Source organism: Falco biarmicus, chromosome 3 (genome assembly GCF_023638135.1).
Source record: "Falco biarmicus isolate bFalBia1 chromosome 3, bFalBia1.pri, whole genome shotgun sequence".
NCBI classification, from domain to species: Eukaryota; Metazoa; Chordata; class Aves; order Falconiformes; family Falconidae; genus Falco; species Falco biarmicus.
In genome coordinates this window covers 43,507,124-43,528,460 of record NC_079290.1, presented here as the reverse complement: position 1 = coordinate 43,528,460, position 21,337 = coordinate 43,507,124, and the positions used below count along the sequence as shown (strand labels likewise).

At 37.6% G+C, this 21,337-nt stretch overlaps 1 protein-coding gene across 3 annotated transcripts in view; it reads right to left on the bottom strand.

Annotated features, from left to right (window-relative positions):
• PDE7A (phosphodiesterase 7A) overlaps window positions 1–21,337 on the bottom strand; it is a 78,440-nt gene that overhangs the window by 25,527 nt on the left and 31,576 nt on the right. For 2 of the 3 annotated variants that reach the window (XM_056330339.1, XM_056330337.1), the window contains exons 2-3: window positions 12,128–12,188; window positions 4,436–4,519 (exon numbers count right to left, since the gene is read on the bottom strand). In XM_056330339.1, coding sequence (XP_056186314.1) covers window positions 4,436–4,519; window positions 12,128–12,188 — 145 coding nt within the window. The remainder of the gene's footprint in view (window positions 1–4,435; window positions 4,520–12,127; window positions 12,189–21,337) is intronic. The other variant, XM_056330338.1, reaches the window with a different exon arrangement.

Below are 21,337 nucleotides of genomic sequence, written 5' to 3'. Positions count from 1 at the left end.
AACCACTGCGATCACTTTTTCAATAACTTCCCTGAAAACCAAACAGTACATGCTGGATTGTCAGACAGTAAACTGCCGAACTCCTTCCTTGTTACCCAAGGAGCAAAAAGTAGATCCCATGCTCTTTATTCAATTCAGTGAAATAATTTTTTTTTTTACCATGCAACTATGAATTACATACATCCACTGAACAAAACCAAACCATTATATTTAAGATAAGAAGTTACTTCTGAGGAAGAAAGCTTTGCAGCTGCTCTCTCCTCTCCAGAAATGGTAGCTTTGAGCTGCTAATTTGAGTTTATGCCCATAGTCCCACACGGACATAACCAACAGACCATAGTAACAGGAAAACTACTAATGGATTTGTACATTGGTCCCAATATTAACCAATTACCAACCAACATGAAGAACACAATCTCGACTTTCCCCATGCATCAGGAAGCAGTCTTGTCAAAACAAAAATTTATTGAGCTACTTCTCCTGGCTAGTTCCTGCAATCAGCTATAAAAATGTGACTTCTGGAATAACAGAAGGAAAATACCCCAAACTTAGTTTGATCGTCAGTCAAATCTTGCATTTAGTAATCCTCAGATATGACTCTTATACCACGTTCTCTAGCAACAACAGTAAATTTTTCCAACCATCATTTTAAGATCAATTTTCCTAGGAAGAAGTTACCACTGAGAATACTTCTAGACAATTTAGAAACTTGAATATTCACGTGCCAATTACAGAACTCTGGAATGAAGATGCAAACACTGAGCTTAAAAACCTTAACAAGAAACAGAAGTGGTCTTAAGAACCAAATACTAATAAACTTGACTTTGGTAACACTAGTTGAAGTTGTAAGTAATAATAGCATTATAAAACAGAAGTGATTATTAAAAAAACAAAACCCAACAACAAAAAAACTGTAGCCTCCTGAAGATACAGTAATGCATTTAAAATTCAGTACTCTTCAAACCTACCCATAAAATACTGGGTAGAGAGCCTATTAATAAAATATTGTAAAAGAGCAGCAGTCAGCAAATTATTAGCTGGACTTCCTGAAAGATATTCAACTTCTTCACAAAACATTGTTGAAAAAAAAAAAAGAAAATAATGCTAAACAACAGAAGTTAGCAAAGCAAAATACAAAATGGCATGAATACTTCAACACTATGAATGATAGCCCATTGTACTGGGTTTGCATGGCCAGGTTTTGATAGCTGAGGGGCTACAGAGGGTGGCTTCTGTGAGAGGCTGCTAGAAGCTTCCCCTACGTCTGACAGAGCCAATGCCAGCCGGCTCCAAGATGGACCCACTGCTGGCCAAGCCCAAGCCCATCAGCAATGGTGGTAGCACCTCTGGGACAACTTATTTAAGGCAGCGGGGGGGAGGGGGGGCGAAGGAAACAGCAATTGCAGCTGGAGAGAGGAGCAAGAATGTGTGAGAGCAACAACACCGCAGACACCAAGGTCAGTGAAGAAAGAAGCAGAGGAGATCCTCTGCTCTGGGGCCTGGAGCTTCCCCGGCAGCCCATGGTGAAGCCCGTGGTGAAGCCCCTGGCGAGGCAGGCTGTGCCCCTCAGCCCGTGGAGGGCCGTGGTGGAGCAGATCCCCACCTGCAGCCCACGGGGACCCCAGGCCGGGGCAGGGCGATGCCCCGAGGAGGCTGTGCCCCGCGGGCAGCCGGCGCTGGAGCAGCTCCTGGCAGGGCCTGTGGCCCCGTGCAGAGGAGCCCAGGCGGGAGCAGGTTTGCTGGGCCCACGCTGGAGCCGGCTGTGCCCATGGGGGGGACACAACTGGGGCAGCGTGTGAAGAGCTGCAGCCCACAGGAAGGATTCACATGGAAGAAGTTCAGGGAGGACTGTCTCCTGGGGGAGGGATGCCATGCTGGAGCCGGGGGAGAGTGTGAGGAGTCCTCCCCCTGGGGAAGAAAGAGCCGCAGAGACAATGTTCGATAAACTGACCACAACCCCCATTTTCCATCCCCCATCCCTGCTTGGGGGGAGGAAGTAGTGAAAATCAAGAGTGAAGTTGTGCCTGGGAAAAAGAGAGGGGTGGGGGGAAGGTGTTTTAGGATTTTTTTTCTATTTTTTTATTACCCTACTCTGATTTAATAAATTATTTTTTCCCCAAGACCAGTACGTTTTGCCCGTGACTGTAATCGCAGAGTGATCTGCCTATGCTTATCTCAACCCACAAGCCTTTCATTGCATTCTCTCTCCCCTGTCCAGCTGAGGGGAGCAATAGAGTTTTGGTGGGCACCTGACATCCAGCCAGGGTCAACCCACCACACCACTAAGTCATCTGCAAAACAGTTAAGCAATGATCACTGCAAAACATTTAGAACCACAGAGTAAAGTTAGTGGATAGCAGGAGAAAGTTACAGTGAAACTTTACAAACACCATGAAGGACACATATTCATGCATTACTGATGCTCAGTGTGTAGCTGTGGTGCAGAAAAAAGAGCCAACATTCAGATGTTTAGTCTGCTTCAGCTGCAGAAAATACCCTTTTTAGTCTTGTTTTTGCACCAAGCAAAGAAGAGCCGGCTGGCTCCTCTCACATGCTGTCTTCCACTCGTATGGGTGAATATTTTTCAGCCATGTAGCTCTACTTGAAAAGTCCTTCTAGAGGTACCAGGGGAGGGCAGGGAAAATATCCTAAAAATGAGGTCAAACCTGATGCCCACAACTTCTCTCTACCCACAGTCTGACAGGAAGATACTAAAAAGTCTTTTGCTTAAAACAATTAAGGAAACACTGATCAAGACTCAATTAGCATTGCAGAGCAAAAGAAAAACATTTTACTGATTTTTAAAAAAATAAATCTGTAAATTAATGGATGATCTAGTGAGAGATGCAGCTGAATTCCTTACTGACTTTGAAAGAGTCAAAGAGCAACGCTGCAGCAGGCCACAATCCTGAAGTGGAAAAAAATCTGACTATAATATGGCAACTCTGAAAACTGCCACAGCAGCTGACTCAAGAGGGAAGTTAGAGCCAAAGAATTTTTTTTTGGCCTCCTAGCAACATTCTTTTCTGTCATCAGACACCACAGTTGATGTTGCTAAAAGTTGGTGCCTGCGCCTGAACAAGTAGTGGCAAGAATAAAGGGTGTGAAACTCCTTTTCCCGATTAGTCCAGATCTGCCTGATGCACAATCAGGATGGAAAGGAACAGCATGATGAATACCACAGAAAATACAGTTAATTTGACAATAGCCGTAACACCGTGTTGACGGCCTTTTAACAGGTAGCTCTTTTTAATACTTCTGTTAATATCTTCCTGTTATCAGCATGAAATGCCACATACATACAAACAAAAAGACACAGTTATGTAATTCATCAATCATATGCTGCTTCTAAAGGATTATTACACTCAACAGAATTATCAGTACTTGAAATCGAATTCTTACCATCTTTATTGAAAAGAATTAATATAGCATACTCTTCAAACTTTGTTTTCTCACCTATGATACAAACTTTTGAATGAAACTAAGAGTTTAATAGTTTTAAATTTAAGTAGCGATCTACTTTTAAAAGCAATAACTTCAGTTAAGATCAGAATTAGACCAGTTTCTGCCACTCATTTTTATTAATAAGGTAATTACAACAACCACACTTGTTACCATGAAATAAGCTTTTCTAAATCTCTCCATTGCATTCAGAATACTTGGAATTGTGCCGATACAATGTTGGTATAGATACTTTATGACACTTAATACACTAATACTATTGGCATAATTTAATTAAGACTTAAATCCCCTGCACTCTTGCTGCATATTGGTTTGATGGTTATTGAAGTTTTTATAATTCAACAACTACTGACATTTAGTAACAACAATATAGATGTAGAGAAAAAAAAGTGAAATTGTTCGAAAAATATTCCTGTAACATTTCTCAGAAAAGTTTCCTAAAACATGTAATCAAAAAAATTAGTTTGCCATTTTCTTATAACACTTTATTCTTTATTTAAGATTTGTCTATGTGTAAAAATTTTAAGTTCTAGCTACATTTTGAGTAGATGTAATGTTAATTGATTATTATGAGGTCAAAAATATTGACATATACTGTAATTCTCTTCAAACATCACCCTGCACCAGGCTCTTTTGCTGCTTTATAAAAGCAGTAAAGTATTCTTTCTCAACTCTTTGTGTCTGCCAGCCAAGAACTCAGCGCACACATCAGTAGCTGTACATAAGATAGTCTTCATTACCATAGGGATTCAGGTCTAAATTCAATACTCAAACTATGTTTTTAAAAACAAAAATTTAGCAGTGAAGTTTTTACTCTTCTGTTTTTGGTAATGAAGTACCATGAAAGATTTTCTTAAGTAGTATATAAAATGGTCTTGCTACGTAAGCCGCTAATTTTATTTTTAGAGGTTCAGTAGTTAAAACTATTGGAAGCCTTTGTTTATTTGTTAATTATCTGCTTTTAAATACTTACAGTGAAAAATACGGAAATCAATGTATGGATGAGAACCTCTTCTCTCTGTTTCAAATCCTGCCCGACTTCTTACTCGCACATCTCCTAGAAACAGGGTCAAGAGTGAAATAAAAGTGTGGAAGAGTGGCAGAGATAAAATGCAAATGAACATAGCCTGGAGGGGTAAAGATTCATGTACTTAATGGAGGAGGATTATTCAAACAATAGGCCTACTTCAATGCTTTTTGTTTTAAAGGTGAAATTCAAAACAAAGTTTGAAGACTTGTTAAACATGCAATTGCATGCTTTCTTGTCAAAATCTCTCCTGCCTAAGCATACGTTGCCAGAAGCATGTGATAAGCATTCAGATGAAATTAGGAACAGCTTGCTACACCAGTATGGTAAAAATGCACCTTAATGTGACAGGAAACAAGAACATTAAAAGTTGATTTGTTCTTCAGTAACACACATAAAACGATAACATTTTGTATAATACAAAAAAGATTCAACTTCTAGAAATGGTAGCTTTTAGCAAATAAGCTTGTTACAATATGGGTTTAATATTACATAATAGAATATTTTCCCACTAGCATTTACTTACTTGTGCTCAGCTGTTTGAATATTACACAAGAGCCTATTAAAATACCAAAACTCAGTATTAAAATTTTATCAAACTGGTTTGTACTGCAATTAGCTTCAACCTGAATCTTTTAGCATGCTAGTTGATTTATACTTATGCATTTTACCAACTGAAAGCTGATCAGTATTCCTTCATTAGGTATTTGTATTCATTTAAGTAGCTCTCTGACTAAAAGCTTTCACTTAAAATCCTTTAGCACTTACAAATTTAGGCAAACCTTTGAGGATCAAATGCAATAGTGTTTGCCTCCCCAAATACTAACAAAAAAGTGAAATGTAAGATGCGAAAATGTTCTGGTTTCTAATTATGGAAATCTTTCAAATGTAGTATACTCCTCTCCTCAAACACAATGATTTTCATATGAATCAAAACTAAGTATTTAGCACAAGGAACGAAGACTGATTTTATAACAAAGTAATAATATAGCTATTTAATTTCCAGCAACTTATATATTGAGAGTGTTTTTTCCTTTTCCCTTCCAACCTGCTAATTAGTAATGCTGAAGCAGGCAGCTTGTCAGAAAGTAGCTAAAGATACTGACTAAAACTTCAGTAATACACTTTTAATACACAAAAGGTATCTTTCTAGAGATACTTATCTAAAAACACTCTTATATCTGTAGTGACACACTTCACCTGTATGTTATCTTCTGAGACATGCTTGTAAGACCACAAAAAAACAAGGCGGCCCAGGGCTCCCCAAATAATGAGTCTAGTATTTTCTATCAGTAAAAACATACCAAAATACATGTGGTTATTACTCCTTTTGAGTTTTTCAAACTGAAAATGTTAAGAGAGATGCAAGGGAAAGTAACCCAATTACTACCTGTAAATAACATTTTTCAGACCACTGACAATATATTACTTATAAAGTGTTCAAGCATTCATCTAAGCAGAGTGCAAGAGGCTTGTCTTGTTCCAGGCAATACAGAGGCAGCAAATTGTAGAACTCTTCTGTTAGGCACAAGCAACTGGTGAATTTATTTATAAAATAAATTAATAAAAAGAAAAAAAATGGAGGAAATTTTGGAAAGGAGGAGGTGAATGCATTAGTAGCTGTGTATGAAAATACCAGTTTACACCAAGGAAAATGCAGCTTTCATTACCTTTCACTCATCTTTAACTGGGAAATCAGCCATAGCTACTACAGCTGTGTGAATGAGTTCACCAGCTGAATTAAAAGAAAAATAAGAGGTTCAGCTTTTTTGTTTGTTTTGGTTTTTTTTACAGAAGAGGTGATATACTTTTGTGAATTATATTTAGTTTTCAAGGCAGTCTTAACTTTCAAAATTTACCAAACGTAACATGAATTAGAAATAGTTTCAGTAAGCATACAACTAAGTTTTGGTCAACAATTTACTTGCTCAAAGTGTCAAGAACATAAAAAGTTCACAGAAGAATACCTGAAGACTAACGTGGAATTCTGCACATAACAAAACAAGAAGGTTCATAGGATAAATGATATCCAGAAAATTTCTCTGTGCTTTGGGTTTTTTTATTACTAGTGCCTAGTCTAACAGCATAGATAAGAGTAAAAGCATCCTTGTTACCCCTGAAATGCCCGCAATGTTGTGAATGTTAAGTAGGAAAATGAGAAAAACTGTGTACAAGTGAAATACAGAAGTGCAACTAACTACTTTGCTTTTAACAGGAATTATCAACATGTCTTATCTACAGGAATAATTAGCCAAAGGAAGAAGCAATATACTAAAAATACACATGACAAACTATTAAAAAGGCAATTATAATAAGATAAAGGTAAAATGAGGGTATTTACTTGTATACATATGAAACAAGAAATCCCCCACACGGAAAGCAAAATATTTTCATTAAATAGTTAAAGAAATTTCTCCTTGATCTTCTAGAAGCAGAGGATATTTTGTTAAGAATCAAGATCTCTACAATGAATGATTTATTTTTTTTAGAATACGTTTGGATTTATTCTGGAAAAAGATACCACTTCTACAAGACTGGAATTTGTTGCAGTAAACAAAGCAGAAATTCCTATTTGGCCAAAACAAAGGCAGAAGAGCTGTCTACATTATTATTCTACAGAACTACTGCAATTTTCAAGATTTCAGACAATAGATGTGCTTGGGAAAAAAGTGGAATTCAAAGATGCCACGCATCCATCTAAAGTTTCTATGTATATAGAAGCATAAAAAGAAATAGCATCAAACTGGCTGCACATTAGCACATTAGGAAATGATGTGCTATTAGCATAGTGAAACTAATCCCTACTGCGTATGTATAGTTAGTCCCAAAACATCCAGAAATACTGGACCATCATTATACACTCACTGTTCAGTTAATCTGACCTGCAAAGATCAATAGAATCCAAATGCACCCACTTCATTGTGCTAGCACACAACATAATATTCACATAATTTTGCTTGGGAAATCTTCCACGAGGTTTTTGTAACCCTAAGACTCTGAAATGATACAAATTTAATTTTAAAGAGAAGACATGTTTATCATCATAGGCAACTTAAAAAAATGCACAAGACACTTCAAATTTAAGATTACTTCTATCAGACAGAAGGACACTGTTACATAATTCCTTCAAACAGCAACAGAAGTCCAAACTCAGAGCCAATCATCATTATGGCAGCTGAAAGATAACAAAAATTCAACACCTAAAGCAAAATAATTTATTAAGTTTTAATTTATGCAGGCCTTAAAAAAAATACTGAAGTGGTTACAAAATGTTTTGAAACCACCATATCACACCATTTGCTTATAGGTAAATTTCCTTAGGAGAGGCAGAAGTGGTAGCAAGCGGATGTTTTTTATCTTAAGTGTCTCTTCTTTACCCACTTTAGACAGCCTGAAAAGAACTCCTCTGTTTCCTTAGGGGAATACATTCAAGTCCAGCATCTTAATGACAGTGGGCTTCCAGGAACAATTTTTTTTCCTCTTTGAGAGTTTCTGTGAATCCAAAGAATGAAGAGAGATATAACAAACATGAAGGTTTCCTTTCAAAATCTGATTTTATGCACGAGCATGAAAAACATCTGTTGGCTGAGTATTTAACTAATTTTTTTTCCAGAATACTTCTATGTCAGCAGGATTGCTTGTATTTTTAAAAGCCATGCAGGCAGAAACTCAACCGAAGACCGAATGAACAGTGGAAGAAGGAATGCAAGAGGGAGATTTGCAGCTACAACCAAAAACCGAGAAGGAATCAGGGCTGTAACAAAACTTACCTTGAGACATACCGTTTTGTTCCTACCCCTCTCAGATTCCTGCTCACACCCGCAAGGACAGCTCCAGTACTTACGAGGCAGCTGAAATGCCATAGCTGACATCCCTGTGTGTTAGGGTTACACCGCACATACTTTATGCTACCCTAGTACTCCAGTGTGGCACAGTAACAATGCAGCAGCTGCTTGGTGAGCTGCAGCCTTCTGGAGCAAGGGCAGAAATCTCAGAGATCACGGAGGACAGCTGGGAGCAGGAATTATGGCAGCCACCTCAAGGTAAACCACCCAAGTCAAAGCCATGAAGCTGTGAAGAGCAGGATTTCCAGAAAGAATTACTAGCTTCACAAATTAAAGTTCTATTAAATTTGTTTGAGAAATAGATGACAGGTCAGCTGAATATGCTGAAATTAAAGCAAAAGGAATACAACCTAATAACCACTACCTAAAAAGAGTGTGGCACCTGCATTACACTAGCTTGCCTTCACTGTTTCCTATTTGAAGTGATCAAGACCTTTAAAGAAAGGTAAAATGCTCCAGTTTTAGTTAAGAGCTGCATGCTCCCCAACACAAGCAGTCAGTGTCCCGTGTCCCCCCAGCCTCTTTCTACCCCATGCACAGCATCAAAACTTTCAGGCAATATAAAACAAGAAAAAGAAACCAGAAAAGCAAACAGAAATCAAGAAAGTATCAAGATTATGCAAAAGCACTTACAAGAAATTCTGAGAATTCCTCATAGCTGCAGAGAGAAGTGGCTGACAGAGGCGATACATCAGCCCTTCCAAGGTCTTAAAAGAAAAATTCTACAATGCTGCATCTGTATCTATATTTTAACATAGTAAATAAGCCACTGCCGAGTGGCTTAGTGTATATTTTGGGAATGGGGTATGACAGATGAGTCATTACAGTCAACACTGTTTGTTTATATCAACACTGATGAAGACAGTTAAGAGTTAGGTGTTTATTCTGTGTGCTCCTAAAATTTGATTTTTTTAATTGAACCTGGAAACACTGCCATAACACAGGAATCTCTATTTATTTTATGCAAACAAGTTTCCATTGGATTCCCATTGGAACAGCCTGAAAAGGTTAAAGGAAACAACTCCACAACCAGCACAGCTAAACAGAGGGAGGTGTCCTAGACACTCTTAGCTTTACATTTTTTGGCCTTCTAAAATAAACACCTTACCAAGTTACATTTTATTAGTAGATATAGTCTGTTTGGAACAATAACCAACGAAGTAAAAGGGAAAACCTCTCATGACTGTGCTTAACTTCCCATTAAGTTACACCTGAGAATTCCTTACAGCTTACTCTGCTGAAGTGTACCAAGAAAAACAAAAAAACAAACCCCTCACAATACTGTATGGGAAATGCAATACTTCACATTTATTTCAAAAAATTCTATTGAATATATTCATTATTGAATCTACTCTGATATGAATGTTTCTACACACTGATGCATCCAACTGTTCAGCTTTCAGGCTGGTCTTTTTTACAGTCCATTTACAAATACAACAGTAATAAGTCTATAAATAGTTGCTACCTTGTACAGTATAGCATACATAATATTCAGGAAAACAAAGTGATCACCAGCAACTGTGAAACTAATATAAATTTAACACACTGATTCAAACATCCAATGAGCAATTCTTTGTTTGCTTGCTGGTACCCTCCTCCCCCCAACCAAAGTTAAAGAGGTCAATCCTTTAAAAGCCTTACTACCTCTGAATAGAAAACATCACTGAACAGCAACAAATGCCAGCAAGAGTTACACTATTCATAACAAGCACCAATCAGGTAGTCAAATAATTAATTCCAATGAGAGAACAAGTGAAAATTTAATTTATCTAACATCACATCCTGAATATATTCCAATTCTGCCTATGAGAATAGTCAAAGAAAGATTTCAAACTAAAATAGGTTTTCCCCCTCAGTTCACGTGTCTATACCAAGAACTACAGGAAGTCATGCTTTGCTTTCCTCCAGATTTACATGAACATTATCACAAATCCTTTGCAGAAATGACGGGCCTAACCATTTCATGTTACAGTTACACTTCTGAAGTAGCAAAAGAAATCAGACTATCCGCCCCAGAAATTAAGAATTATTTTTTTACAAGGTAAGCTTCTATCACTAGCAGATTAATTTTAAAAAGATGAAACACAGGCGTATAACTTAAAAGTACCTCTAAATCAAATGTATCAGTGCACTTTTAAAATAAGTTAATACATATTTCCCCATTGTGGAATTAAAAGCACTCAATTTGTAGGACTTTGAGGTAGAAAAAAAAAGTATCTCTTCAATTACAGGACAAAATAAATGTAGTTTAAAAAGTATTACAAAAATTAAGAAAATGAAACTACCCCAGGCCTGAATTTACTTTCTTATGACTAGAGCAGAAAAATCACATTTTGAATAATTCTAGTGCTCATCCTGCAAAAAGGATGATTAAAAATGAGAGTTATTTTATGTTTTGGAAGTGAAATAAACCTGTTTACAACAACAAAAACCCTAGCAATTTTTTCTATAAACATTTAGAAGCCAGCAACTTCTGCTCCCCTCCTAACAAATCTCCAAAGTAATTACATTCTCTTATCAAAAATCCTTCAGTAGACAGTCAGTGCTATAGTATTAACAGCTTCACAAACCTAAAAAAAAAAATCAAAATAACTGAAAAACAAAAAGGCAAAGATGCTAAATCAAAATTGGATTTATACACATATGCACACGTACGCCTACATGTGTACGTTATGACTGAATTCATATATACACGCATGCGTACAGATGCATATAGTTTACAAATGTAAATTCATAGACAACACAGTTATGCATTTCTGGGGACTAACACGTACAGTATACAACTAAATTGAAGAGACTCAGGGCAAAAAAAGACATTTTGGCTGACTTAGTTGGAGCTGGTTAAGTATTTATAATCATTACCTGTTGATGTTCATTGAGCCATGCAAGACATCATGCAAGCATTCATAGTCCATTTCAACATAAAATCATAGCTCAAGATGGCTTAAATTAAGTGTCATAACTTTGCAGTGAAACAGACTTAAGAGTGTATATACACAGTCCCCATGCCATCTGCACCAGCAGCAGCCTCCAGACGAGGTGCAGGAAGTACTGAATCCAGCAGCTAGATCTGCACAAGCCTTGTACCTTTCTCCTCTCAACAACTGACCTCAAGTCCTTCCATGCACTATCACTGAGGGTCTCCCCTGGATGCCTGCCCCTCCCAATACCGTGAAATACAAATTTCACTTCTGCTCTACCCTTTTTCTAGTTGCTACTCTGGAAACATTCTTCAGTAAGTTGACTGAACTACTAGCCCTGCCAGGCACCCTTTCCCTTCTCAAGTCATCTTCTAGGGTAAAAGAAGTATTGGTTAAAATCATATCATTCTTTTTAGAATACCTTGAGCATTTCATAGCCTCAGTACTGAGGTTTTTAAAAGCGTGTGATATCTCTCACACAAATGTACTCTAAGCAACGATTTTAAGCAGAAGGATACCATGCAGAGGTGATAAATTCCAACACAGAAATAAAGATCAATCATGAGTCATTTGGAAAACTTAGCTTCTACCAAACACATTAGGTTAATTATAAGAACTTTTTATTTTTAACATAGGAGTAAAACAACCAAAACAATGCTTAACTCAAGAAAAAAAAGAGAAAAAGAGGCAAACAACCAAAAAAACCAAGTCAACACAAAAGAACACAAATTATTCTAAAGAATGTAACCAGAATATTAATCCAGGAGAAAGGGAATAACTTCGAGAATTCAGCATTTAAACATTAAAAAAGTAATTATTTTATATTATTCACAAACATTAGAACTTCACAATATAGAAACTGGTATGCTTACCTAGCATACGAATGTACAATGCAGTCTGATCAGAGCTGTCATAGGAAATTGCTCCACGTCTCTGAAAAAAAAACAAAACAAAACGACAACCAAAATATACCTTGGTGTTTATGCAAGTTACAACTGAGTAATTTTTAATTCTAAATGAAAATAAAGTATCAATTGTCCACTTCCAATTTAACTCAAAATTAATTTTGGACATTTGAGCAAATATATATATATATATATATCGCGTTCATTTTAGGAAGGGACAAAAGAAGGACAGGAATTGGTAGTTAGGAGATTATGAAAAACAGGTCTAGAGCATGGAAAAAACAATTGCCCCTAAATTTCTTTCCAGATGCTCCTCAATAATTCATCACAATAAAAGACACAGAACAAGATCAAGCTGACAAAACCACGCTCCTTAGCCTTCTAGATTTACTTGCATCTATGGGGTATTTCCATCTTTCAAAGCCAAAAGTGGTTTTAAAAGAAGTAAAAGAACTCAAATGACACCATTACTGCAGTCCTAGGAATTCAACCTATATTCTGCAAAGGCAGGACTCTGCTGTCTCATGCTACTTGCATTCCACCCAGTACTTTCTGTAGGCAAATCAAGGTACCACTGAAGCAGGATGTAACACAAAGGTATTTTAAAGAAAACAAGCAAGTGGTATTTCACATTTGATGATAGAAGCCTGAAAGAGTCATCACACCATCTATGCATGACAGTGAGATACACCCATACAGGCTGTATTTCTTAGCTACACAAAATACGCATGTTCCACACACACTCAGCTAATGCGATAGTTATAATCCAGGAAGTCTCTCACAAGTGTGGTGAACTGGTCCTTTAACAGCTAAAAACTGGAGGAATGTTGTCAGACACAACGCTGGCATCACAGAGTCTTAAAAGCTTGGCACAACCTAGCACCCAGCCTCACGCCTTGCCTTTACTGTACTTTCAACATCTGCCACTTCCTAGGGCCTTCACTAATGCTATTTTTTAACCCTAGGATCAGAGAATCACCCTCACAATCAGACTTCAACTTGACAGTTCACAACACTTGTTTTTTTAAAGAAACAAGATTTCTTGTGTGCATTAAAAACTCCGAAGACCTTTCCTTATCCACCACGCTTATTTACGATGAGGACAGTGAAGTCCTCAGTGTCACAAAGGGTTATCACATCCCTTTGAGAGCTTCAGATAAAAGCCAACCTGAAGGTGAACATAGTCACCCATTTTTTACCCTCTGTGTAGCAGGAGCAACACTACACCAGGGACACACAACAAAAATGTGCAAGTTCAAAAGATGGGAAACCAAACCATGTTAGGAAATGGGACATAAACACAGATGTTGGCTATTGAAAAGAAGGAATTCTAGAAGAAAAGAGATAAATTACTTGGAAGGGTAAAAAAGTAAAATTGCTTCTACGCATCTATCTACACAACAAATTGAATGTATGCAAAAAGACTAAAAGACTAAAGATTAATAACCTCCATCAGCATGATTTGTACAACTGATGTGCGAAGACTCCAAAACCAGAAGTTACACTGAATTGTTTTAATATTTTTCATGTTAAAACAAAAAAGAAAACCTTACACTTGAAGTCTGAGAAGTTTTTCTGAAGGTAAGCTTAATATTTAACTACAGAAATGACCAAAGACCTAGCTTCAAATGGGGTCCGATTACAGTAGCTGTTGTAAAGACTACAAGTTCCGAGCTCCCTGTACAGCACTTCTATGTTATCTTGGCTTTTGTTCTGTATTTCCTTGGAAGATCATAAACCATGTAAATAAACCTTTCCTCAAAATATGTTCGTACAGTATTTCTCTCAGCAATATGCCTGTCCTGATGGGAAAGGCAGCAATACAACTCATCAGCCAGAAAGCGATGTTGATTTCCCAGTAATATTTTCAAATTTCTTCATATAACCTACCTTTGAATTTCAGCAAGTCTCAGCTGAATGTATTTTCAGTAGCTTCGAACATTTCATATCACTGGCTAGGCAAAATCAGTGATGTAATTTAGTGCTAACTTGCAATTTGCACCTGTCTATCACAGATTTCTGGACATGTCCAGTACAGTTCTGTAACCTAATACAGGAGAAAGCCAAGCACACATGCAGCTAGAAGAACCATGCCCAACTGGAGCATTAGTCTCCAAGAAGGAAAACAATATGTAAAAATTTACTGAAAAATAAATCCTTTTGATATGTTGATTCTAAAATATTACTTGGGTCTCTAAAATCTAAAATATTCTTTACTAGATAAAGCAGTATGTTCATCTACGATATGAAACAGAAAGCACATTTTTAAAAACATTAACTGGTTGCTTATACAAGTAAGTGATTTCGTTCTGCAAGGACTCTGGAAGATCTCACAGGTATCTCTGAACAAGTAAATCTTTTAAAACTGCCATTCAAAATTTGGTTTCCTAAAGAAAGAGAGACAATTTGTTGTGTAAACCTTACTAATACTTCACTAGGAGGAAGACAGTTTCAGCTAATTTTGCTAAAAGGGTAGAGGTCTTAAAGATACTTCATTCCTTGAAATTTGTTAAATAAAACAGGTAAGAGGAAGACACTTCTTTGCAAGCTCCACCAAGGGACAGATACAGGCTAGGTGATGAGCGGTCAGACCTCATACCTTTAGACCAGGCAAATAAGTGAGATATAGATAGTTAGGAGCCCTGTAGTGGACAGAGACAGGAGGGAGCTAATGGTACAGAGGTTTTTAGCAACATGTGATAGGTAGGTAAATTAAATAATAATAATATGCTCATCCAGCCACAGATTGCTTTGTGTCAGCTTATGTTGCAAATGGGTAACAGACTGTGTACCACAGGTTGAGGTATATCACCTATTTTTCCACTCCAAATAATACTGTCAGAGTACGTGTTATACAACCCCCTACACTATTCCAGAAAAATGCAAGGAAAAAAGCAACAACAACAACAAAAAAAGAAGTAATCTCATCTACCCTGCATGTAGCTCTTTAAGATACTCTGCCCAGGTTCCACTTTTTAAATACAGCAAACAAAGACCAGATCTAATGCATGGGCTTCTACTGAAATGTGAACTGTCACGTGCAGCAAATTTGCAAGTAGAAAGGCAAATGGGTCTTGAACTAAAGTTTCTGTAAAGCACTCAACAGTTCAAACAATTTAATCACCAGGATTCTACCCTTGTTGACCACCAAGAACACCTCCTCCCTCATTGCTAATCGGAGGCCCACTCTCTTTAGCCTATGCTAAGACATCAAGACTATACCCACACTAAAAATTTACCTTAATTACACAGTTCAGATGACTGTAGCATACACTGTATCAGCCTACAGAAACATTGGCTAAAATCTTCACAGACAGAGCCTGACTTCCGGCACTTCAAAATATCATGTTATTGTTAATATTTTTAACTCATTTAGCATAAAATTTTATTTCTAGATCTCTGCCACCTCTTTGGTTCACCTGAAGCTTTGTATCTGTTAATAACCACGAAGCACTGAACAGATAAAATAGAGCATTTAATAACCAGAAGCCAAAGAACTCCTTGACCCTCTGTACAAGTCTCAAACAAACAAGCATCGTTCCAACAGAACTACTAGTGCTCAAACCAAAGACAATCCTGATGTCTTTAGGCAGGTTACCTTTTTAAGCACAAGGACAGCTTGGTCCAGTGGGAATGTCTGCTGGACTCCAAGTAATTCAACAAATTCCACAAATTATCAAGTGATGTTCTCAACTGCTCCACTCCTTTACAGACATGATCACAGCCATTTGAACTGGGTGGGCTGTTTTGCTTCAGCAGTGAAGACAGATGTTAAAAAGGTAACTGAGAAGGATTCTGCCCTGCCCCCCCCACTGGATTTCAACTTTGAAAACCTCACCTTAAATTTCAGTTTCATATTAGTATCATTTACTCTTCCAATGGGCAATAAAGAAAAGCTTCCACTTCTCCTCTCGTCACATCTTTGTAGAGTTAATGGAAGAAGTTCAAAGTAAAGTGAAAGATCCATTAATCCTTCAAGAACACCACCACCACAAGAACTCCCTAAAATCAGGTGAAGGGAGTATCTACCAGAAAATAGATTTAAATCAGATCTTTCTGAAAATCTTTTCACAAGAGTACAGGAAGTTAAAAGCCATGCCATGAGAATGACACGCCAAAACAGCACAGACACATCTTCAAAGGGAAACTGCTTCAGTGATGCTGGGGAGTACAGCATACACATGTACACTTGGAAACACAGCACCTGCTGCTGTTTGTGCCAAACAAATGTTTCCATTGATGTATCAGTTTTATCACAAGGACTTCCCAATCCTATTCAGAGCAGAGCACCAGCATTAGCGTTGGGCACTTCATTGTGGGGAGTGCCAGCTAGCCAGCTTTCTGACTGTCAAGAGAAACAACTGCTGGTCTCATTCTGTAACAACAGAAAGAAACCGGTAGAACTGTTGGCCTTCCAAATTCGGTACCTCCCATGAGAAATAACTATCTATGCTTTCTGATGGAGTACACAGCCTTCATTTTGCAAATCAGCTGTTTATTTAAGCAGCTGGGAAATAAAAGCCAGAGGACAGCAACACAGATGGCCAGGTATTTTTACCTACTTGGTGTTCCTGCCCAAGTTACTTGCCCAACAATCAGAGGACTATTTTCAGAAAGAGAAATTGAGAACAAGTTTGGAGAAGTTGTTATATCATGGCAAGTGCAATTTACTGGTTATGCCTGCCTCAAATACACACACTTGGAAACTAAGATTCTAAGACAGTTTAACAACTAGAACGACAAACTAATTAGACTGGATTATTGATTTCAAAAGAGAGACTATCACGTATCATAATTCTTAGAATTATTTCAAGTAATTAAATAAAAATCCATGCTAATATAAGATTTTCAGTTTTCCACAAGGCATCACTAAGTTTTTAACTACTAAAGCACTGGAAAATGTTCTTTTGAAGCACTTAAACTGTCACTGAACTCTGGCAAGCCACTGCAAAATGGTCCTACTACTATTTTCTAAGCATTTCACTGGACTTCAAAGTAGTATTTTGAAAGTTTATCAAACCATTGATAAGAAAATGTAATTTCAGGAAGGCAATACTAATTAGCAATAACACACACACCCCCTTCAAATACCCGCACTTAGTATTTTCTTCCATATTAGCTGTTTCACATGATCATCTCCCAAGACAGCAATCATTTATAAACTTGGACGCTGTTTGAATGACAGTTATCGATGTTAGCAATACATACATCTAACAAGCATCTGTAAGGTATTTTCTCTTATACATCTCAGATGTATATCAAGTGGCAACATAAGATTTACTTAAAAACTTCAAGATTTAACAAAAATATACAAAAGCTTGAAAATTGATCAGAAAAGAAAGTATAGTAAAAAAACCATAAATGATTGACTTCAGCAAAGAGAAATACACAGGGGTATTGCCTTTAGAAACTAAATCAGATGGCAGAGAACACAAAACCAATAGAAAAATAGGATAATTGGATGTACACACAAAAAGTAATTCTTCAAAAGTAACAACCATTACCACATTTAAAAAGACAACCATAAATAGCAAGAGGTTTTTATGCTTAACCATGTTCCAGCTACCTGGAATTCCTATTTCTCCCACCTTAACAGAATCTTTGACCAAGCTGAATTACAGACTTAAGCAGGCTTTTCATGTCAAATTTCAGAAAATCAGCAATTCAACAGTTATCTGTAAAATGTGGATGATGTACTAAGCCGGCACACTGGCCATACAACTTTGGTATTTAGGATCTCCCTTGAATCACAAACAAACATCCATTCCAGGGTATCCTGGTCTTTTTCTTGACATGACAAAAGTTATCACAAGTGCTAGCAACTACACTGACCATTTTTGTTTTTATTAATTTAGAACTGTGTTACTGACAATAACCAAACAGTACAGGCATGAATACCTGATGAAGCTTGTTTTCACAAGTTCAGATTCATATGTGTTAATACGTAAATTAGTAAGTAATTAATTAATAACATACAAAAATGTTAAAACTGTTTATTAATAAGAAATATCTATCTATAGATAAAGGCATGAACTCTGATTTCCCCCTCTCCCCCAATTCCCCCTCGTTCTCTCCAATGATTCTGGCCCTCCTTTACAATCCTAAACTTATTTATTCCTCCTTTTGATATTAATTCCAGGTTAGGCAGTGAGCCATAGTGAGAAGAGCCTGGTCTCATCTCCAGCCACCAATCCCACCCATATTTACTACTACAATAAACATTATGGGGATATTACATTCTTTAGAATGAGAGCACAGGAACTCCTAATTTTGTCTAACATTAGCATACATTTCCAAAACACAGGCATCTATAATGGAAAGGTTACACAGCAAGTGAAGTAGCCAGTATTTCACCTAAGCAAACAAAACTGGTATTTCCACTCCCTTAACCCTGAAATCAACAATACAAAAAGGATATACTGTCCAGGAAGCAAAATACGCTAATTTGTATTATTTTCACTATGTTTAAAATTGTTTTTCCTTATTTTCACAAAGCCTTTAAAGCACTACAAAATTGAAGACCTGTTAGTAAAGGAGGCAAGTAAGCCCCTGCCATTCAGAAGCCATTTCAGATTACTTTTCCCGTCTCCTAACTGGCACTGCTACAAACACAGTCTTCCCACTTCAAGGCAGACAAAAGTCGAAAGCTATGAAATCATGTATGAACACTTAACAAACACAATCTTAAACGATGAATGATGTGTTTCCAAAACAGATTAGATTTTAAAAAGAAAAATAAGTACTCATGAAGTTCTTAATAACTTGTTTTCTCCCAGGCTACTTATAAACCCAGTTAGTCAAAACAGAATAAGATGGCCTACCTTAGCAGTAATCCATTTGATAAGGATCAGAGCTAAACACCAGATCAATGCAATTCCCATTGGATCACCCCGAAGACCTGAAGCATAATCTCCTCCCCGATCCCCGCCAGTGCTGAAAGCTGTGTGAGGAGGGTTTAACAGCCTGAGAAGTAGCGCGCAGTGGTAAGGCACAAGGCAGGCAGGCAGGGGCTGCCCGCACTGCCAACAGCTGCGCCAAGGCTGCAGTCACCTGACAGCCCCAGCAATTTGCTCCGCGTGAGCAACACTGCCCTGTACGCCTTGCTGCCAACTACATACTCAACGAGAAAGTTTTACAACTAGAGGACACAGCAAGCAGTAAAATCTTACCAAACCCTACAGACACACTAAAGAAAATGAAAAACCACGATTACGTGCTTTTATAACACATACTGTAATACAGCAAAGCATGCCGCTCTACAGGATCAAACTCCAGCACCCAAACCACCTGAGCTAATTCAAGATACTGCCTTGCCTTTAAATGCTATGAAGAGGTGGTTTCCAGCGGATTTCACCACAGCTGATATTCACAAATTCCTTTTATCTCTGCCACCTGGAGAACTGCTATGAACTAACTTCAAAATCGTGTATCAAGGTTGCTTTTATAGCAACATACTATAAATAATGCTAATGTAAGAAAAATAACACACTGAATACATGCAATTGCTGAAATCAATCATGGCTCTCTGATCTCTTCTTTTGTCCAGTAAATACTAAGCCATCCTTCATGCTACCTTTCTAGCCACACACACTCATGCCTGAACTGGCATGTTGCTTCGGTTTATTGCTCCAGGGTTGAACTTGCCTACAATCCCCCTCGAACCGCCTCCGGCACTTTTCAGAGTTGGAAAGCAGACTAACTTCCTCTAAGAGCACTGATTATGCAGCCAATCTTATATACTTGGTGCAGCTTTGAGATTCATTTTAAATTTTGTCATTTTAAGCTGACAAAGATGTTTCATTTCAGAAATACAAAGGAATCTCAAATAGTTTGTAAAGCAAGTAGCTACAGAGGGGGGGAAAGGAACAGAGTGTGGGATATGGATGAGTTTTCAAAGCATGAAATTTAATAATTGAAAACTATATGAAGATTCTGCTCTTCCTGTAATTATTATAAGATCATATTGCAAATTCCAGTATGTGCTCAAAATACAAAAGTTCGCACAGATTACCGAAGGAGTAACTTTAGCACTGAGAAATTAATTTCCTCCTATCTACAACAAAAGGGGACGCATACCACAGTGGATGTTTACTGAATAAAGACGACTAACTGGGACAGGGCTTTTTTTATAATAGGGCCCTTTTTATATTGATTCCCAATATCTGTGTTGGCTTTTAAGCTATAATCATGGTCTCTGCACCAGCTGCAGGTTGCTACATCACCATTCCATTCCAAACACTTACCTCCTGCTCTCTCCCCTCCCCAGGCCCCTGAAAACCAATCAGATCAAAAACAGAGGCAGGAACATTCAGAATAGACCTTTTGGTACCTCACTTAATGAATACAGCGCTTATCTAAAGGTCTGTCAAGTTCCACCCGAAATACAAACTGTCACACAGTCAGACCTAAAAACATTACCGTCTCCAAACACTTGACAAGGTTAAGACATCCTGACAATTAGTCATCACCAGTCTGATACTACTTTAAAAACAAACCAACCCACAATAAATGGCATTAGGCTATATGTGCATTAACAGTTTGGCACAACTGGAGCAGATGAACACACAGCTGCTGCTTCTAAGGTCTTTACACCTATTCTCTATAAAGCCCAGGAGGGTTTTTTTGGAGGCTGTACTTACTCAAACTTCCTGAAACAGACCCTACCACAGGAGGTTCAAAGCTGCCAAAAATGACTGATAACTAGTCAAACCTCTACAACCCTATCAAGGATTAGAGTACATTTGGTGAGTGCAAGGGGTAGAGTGGCTTAGTTTCTTTTGAAAGGAGTCTAGTTAGCACATACCGAAACCACTCTGGAAAACAAACAAATGGGCATGATAAACTGGGACAACGAGGTGATTTGCTTCAAGACTGAAGTCTCCTCCACATAAAACTAACACAAATAGCCTTATGCTCTTTGAAAGGTCAAGCGTTTCTCTGTCACCATTATTTTCAATCCTTGATCAGTCTTCTCTGTTTTCCTGTCTCAAAACACATAAAGTGTGTGGATGGTCTTAGCTCAAGTGCATGGAGCAAGTCTTTCTTCCACCCACCGATATCAGAAACACATTATCTTAGAAAACACAGGAATACAAAGTAATCACCCTTTCCTCTTTTGTCTTCCAATACTAAGTGGTTTCATTAATTAGCCACCCCTCTTCCTCAAAGTTTTCCTTA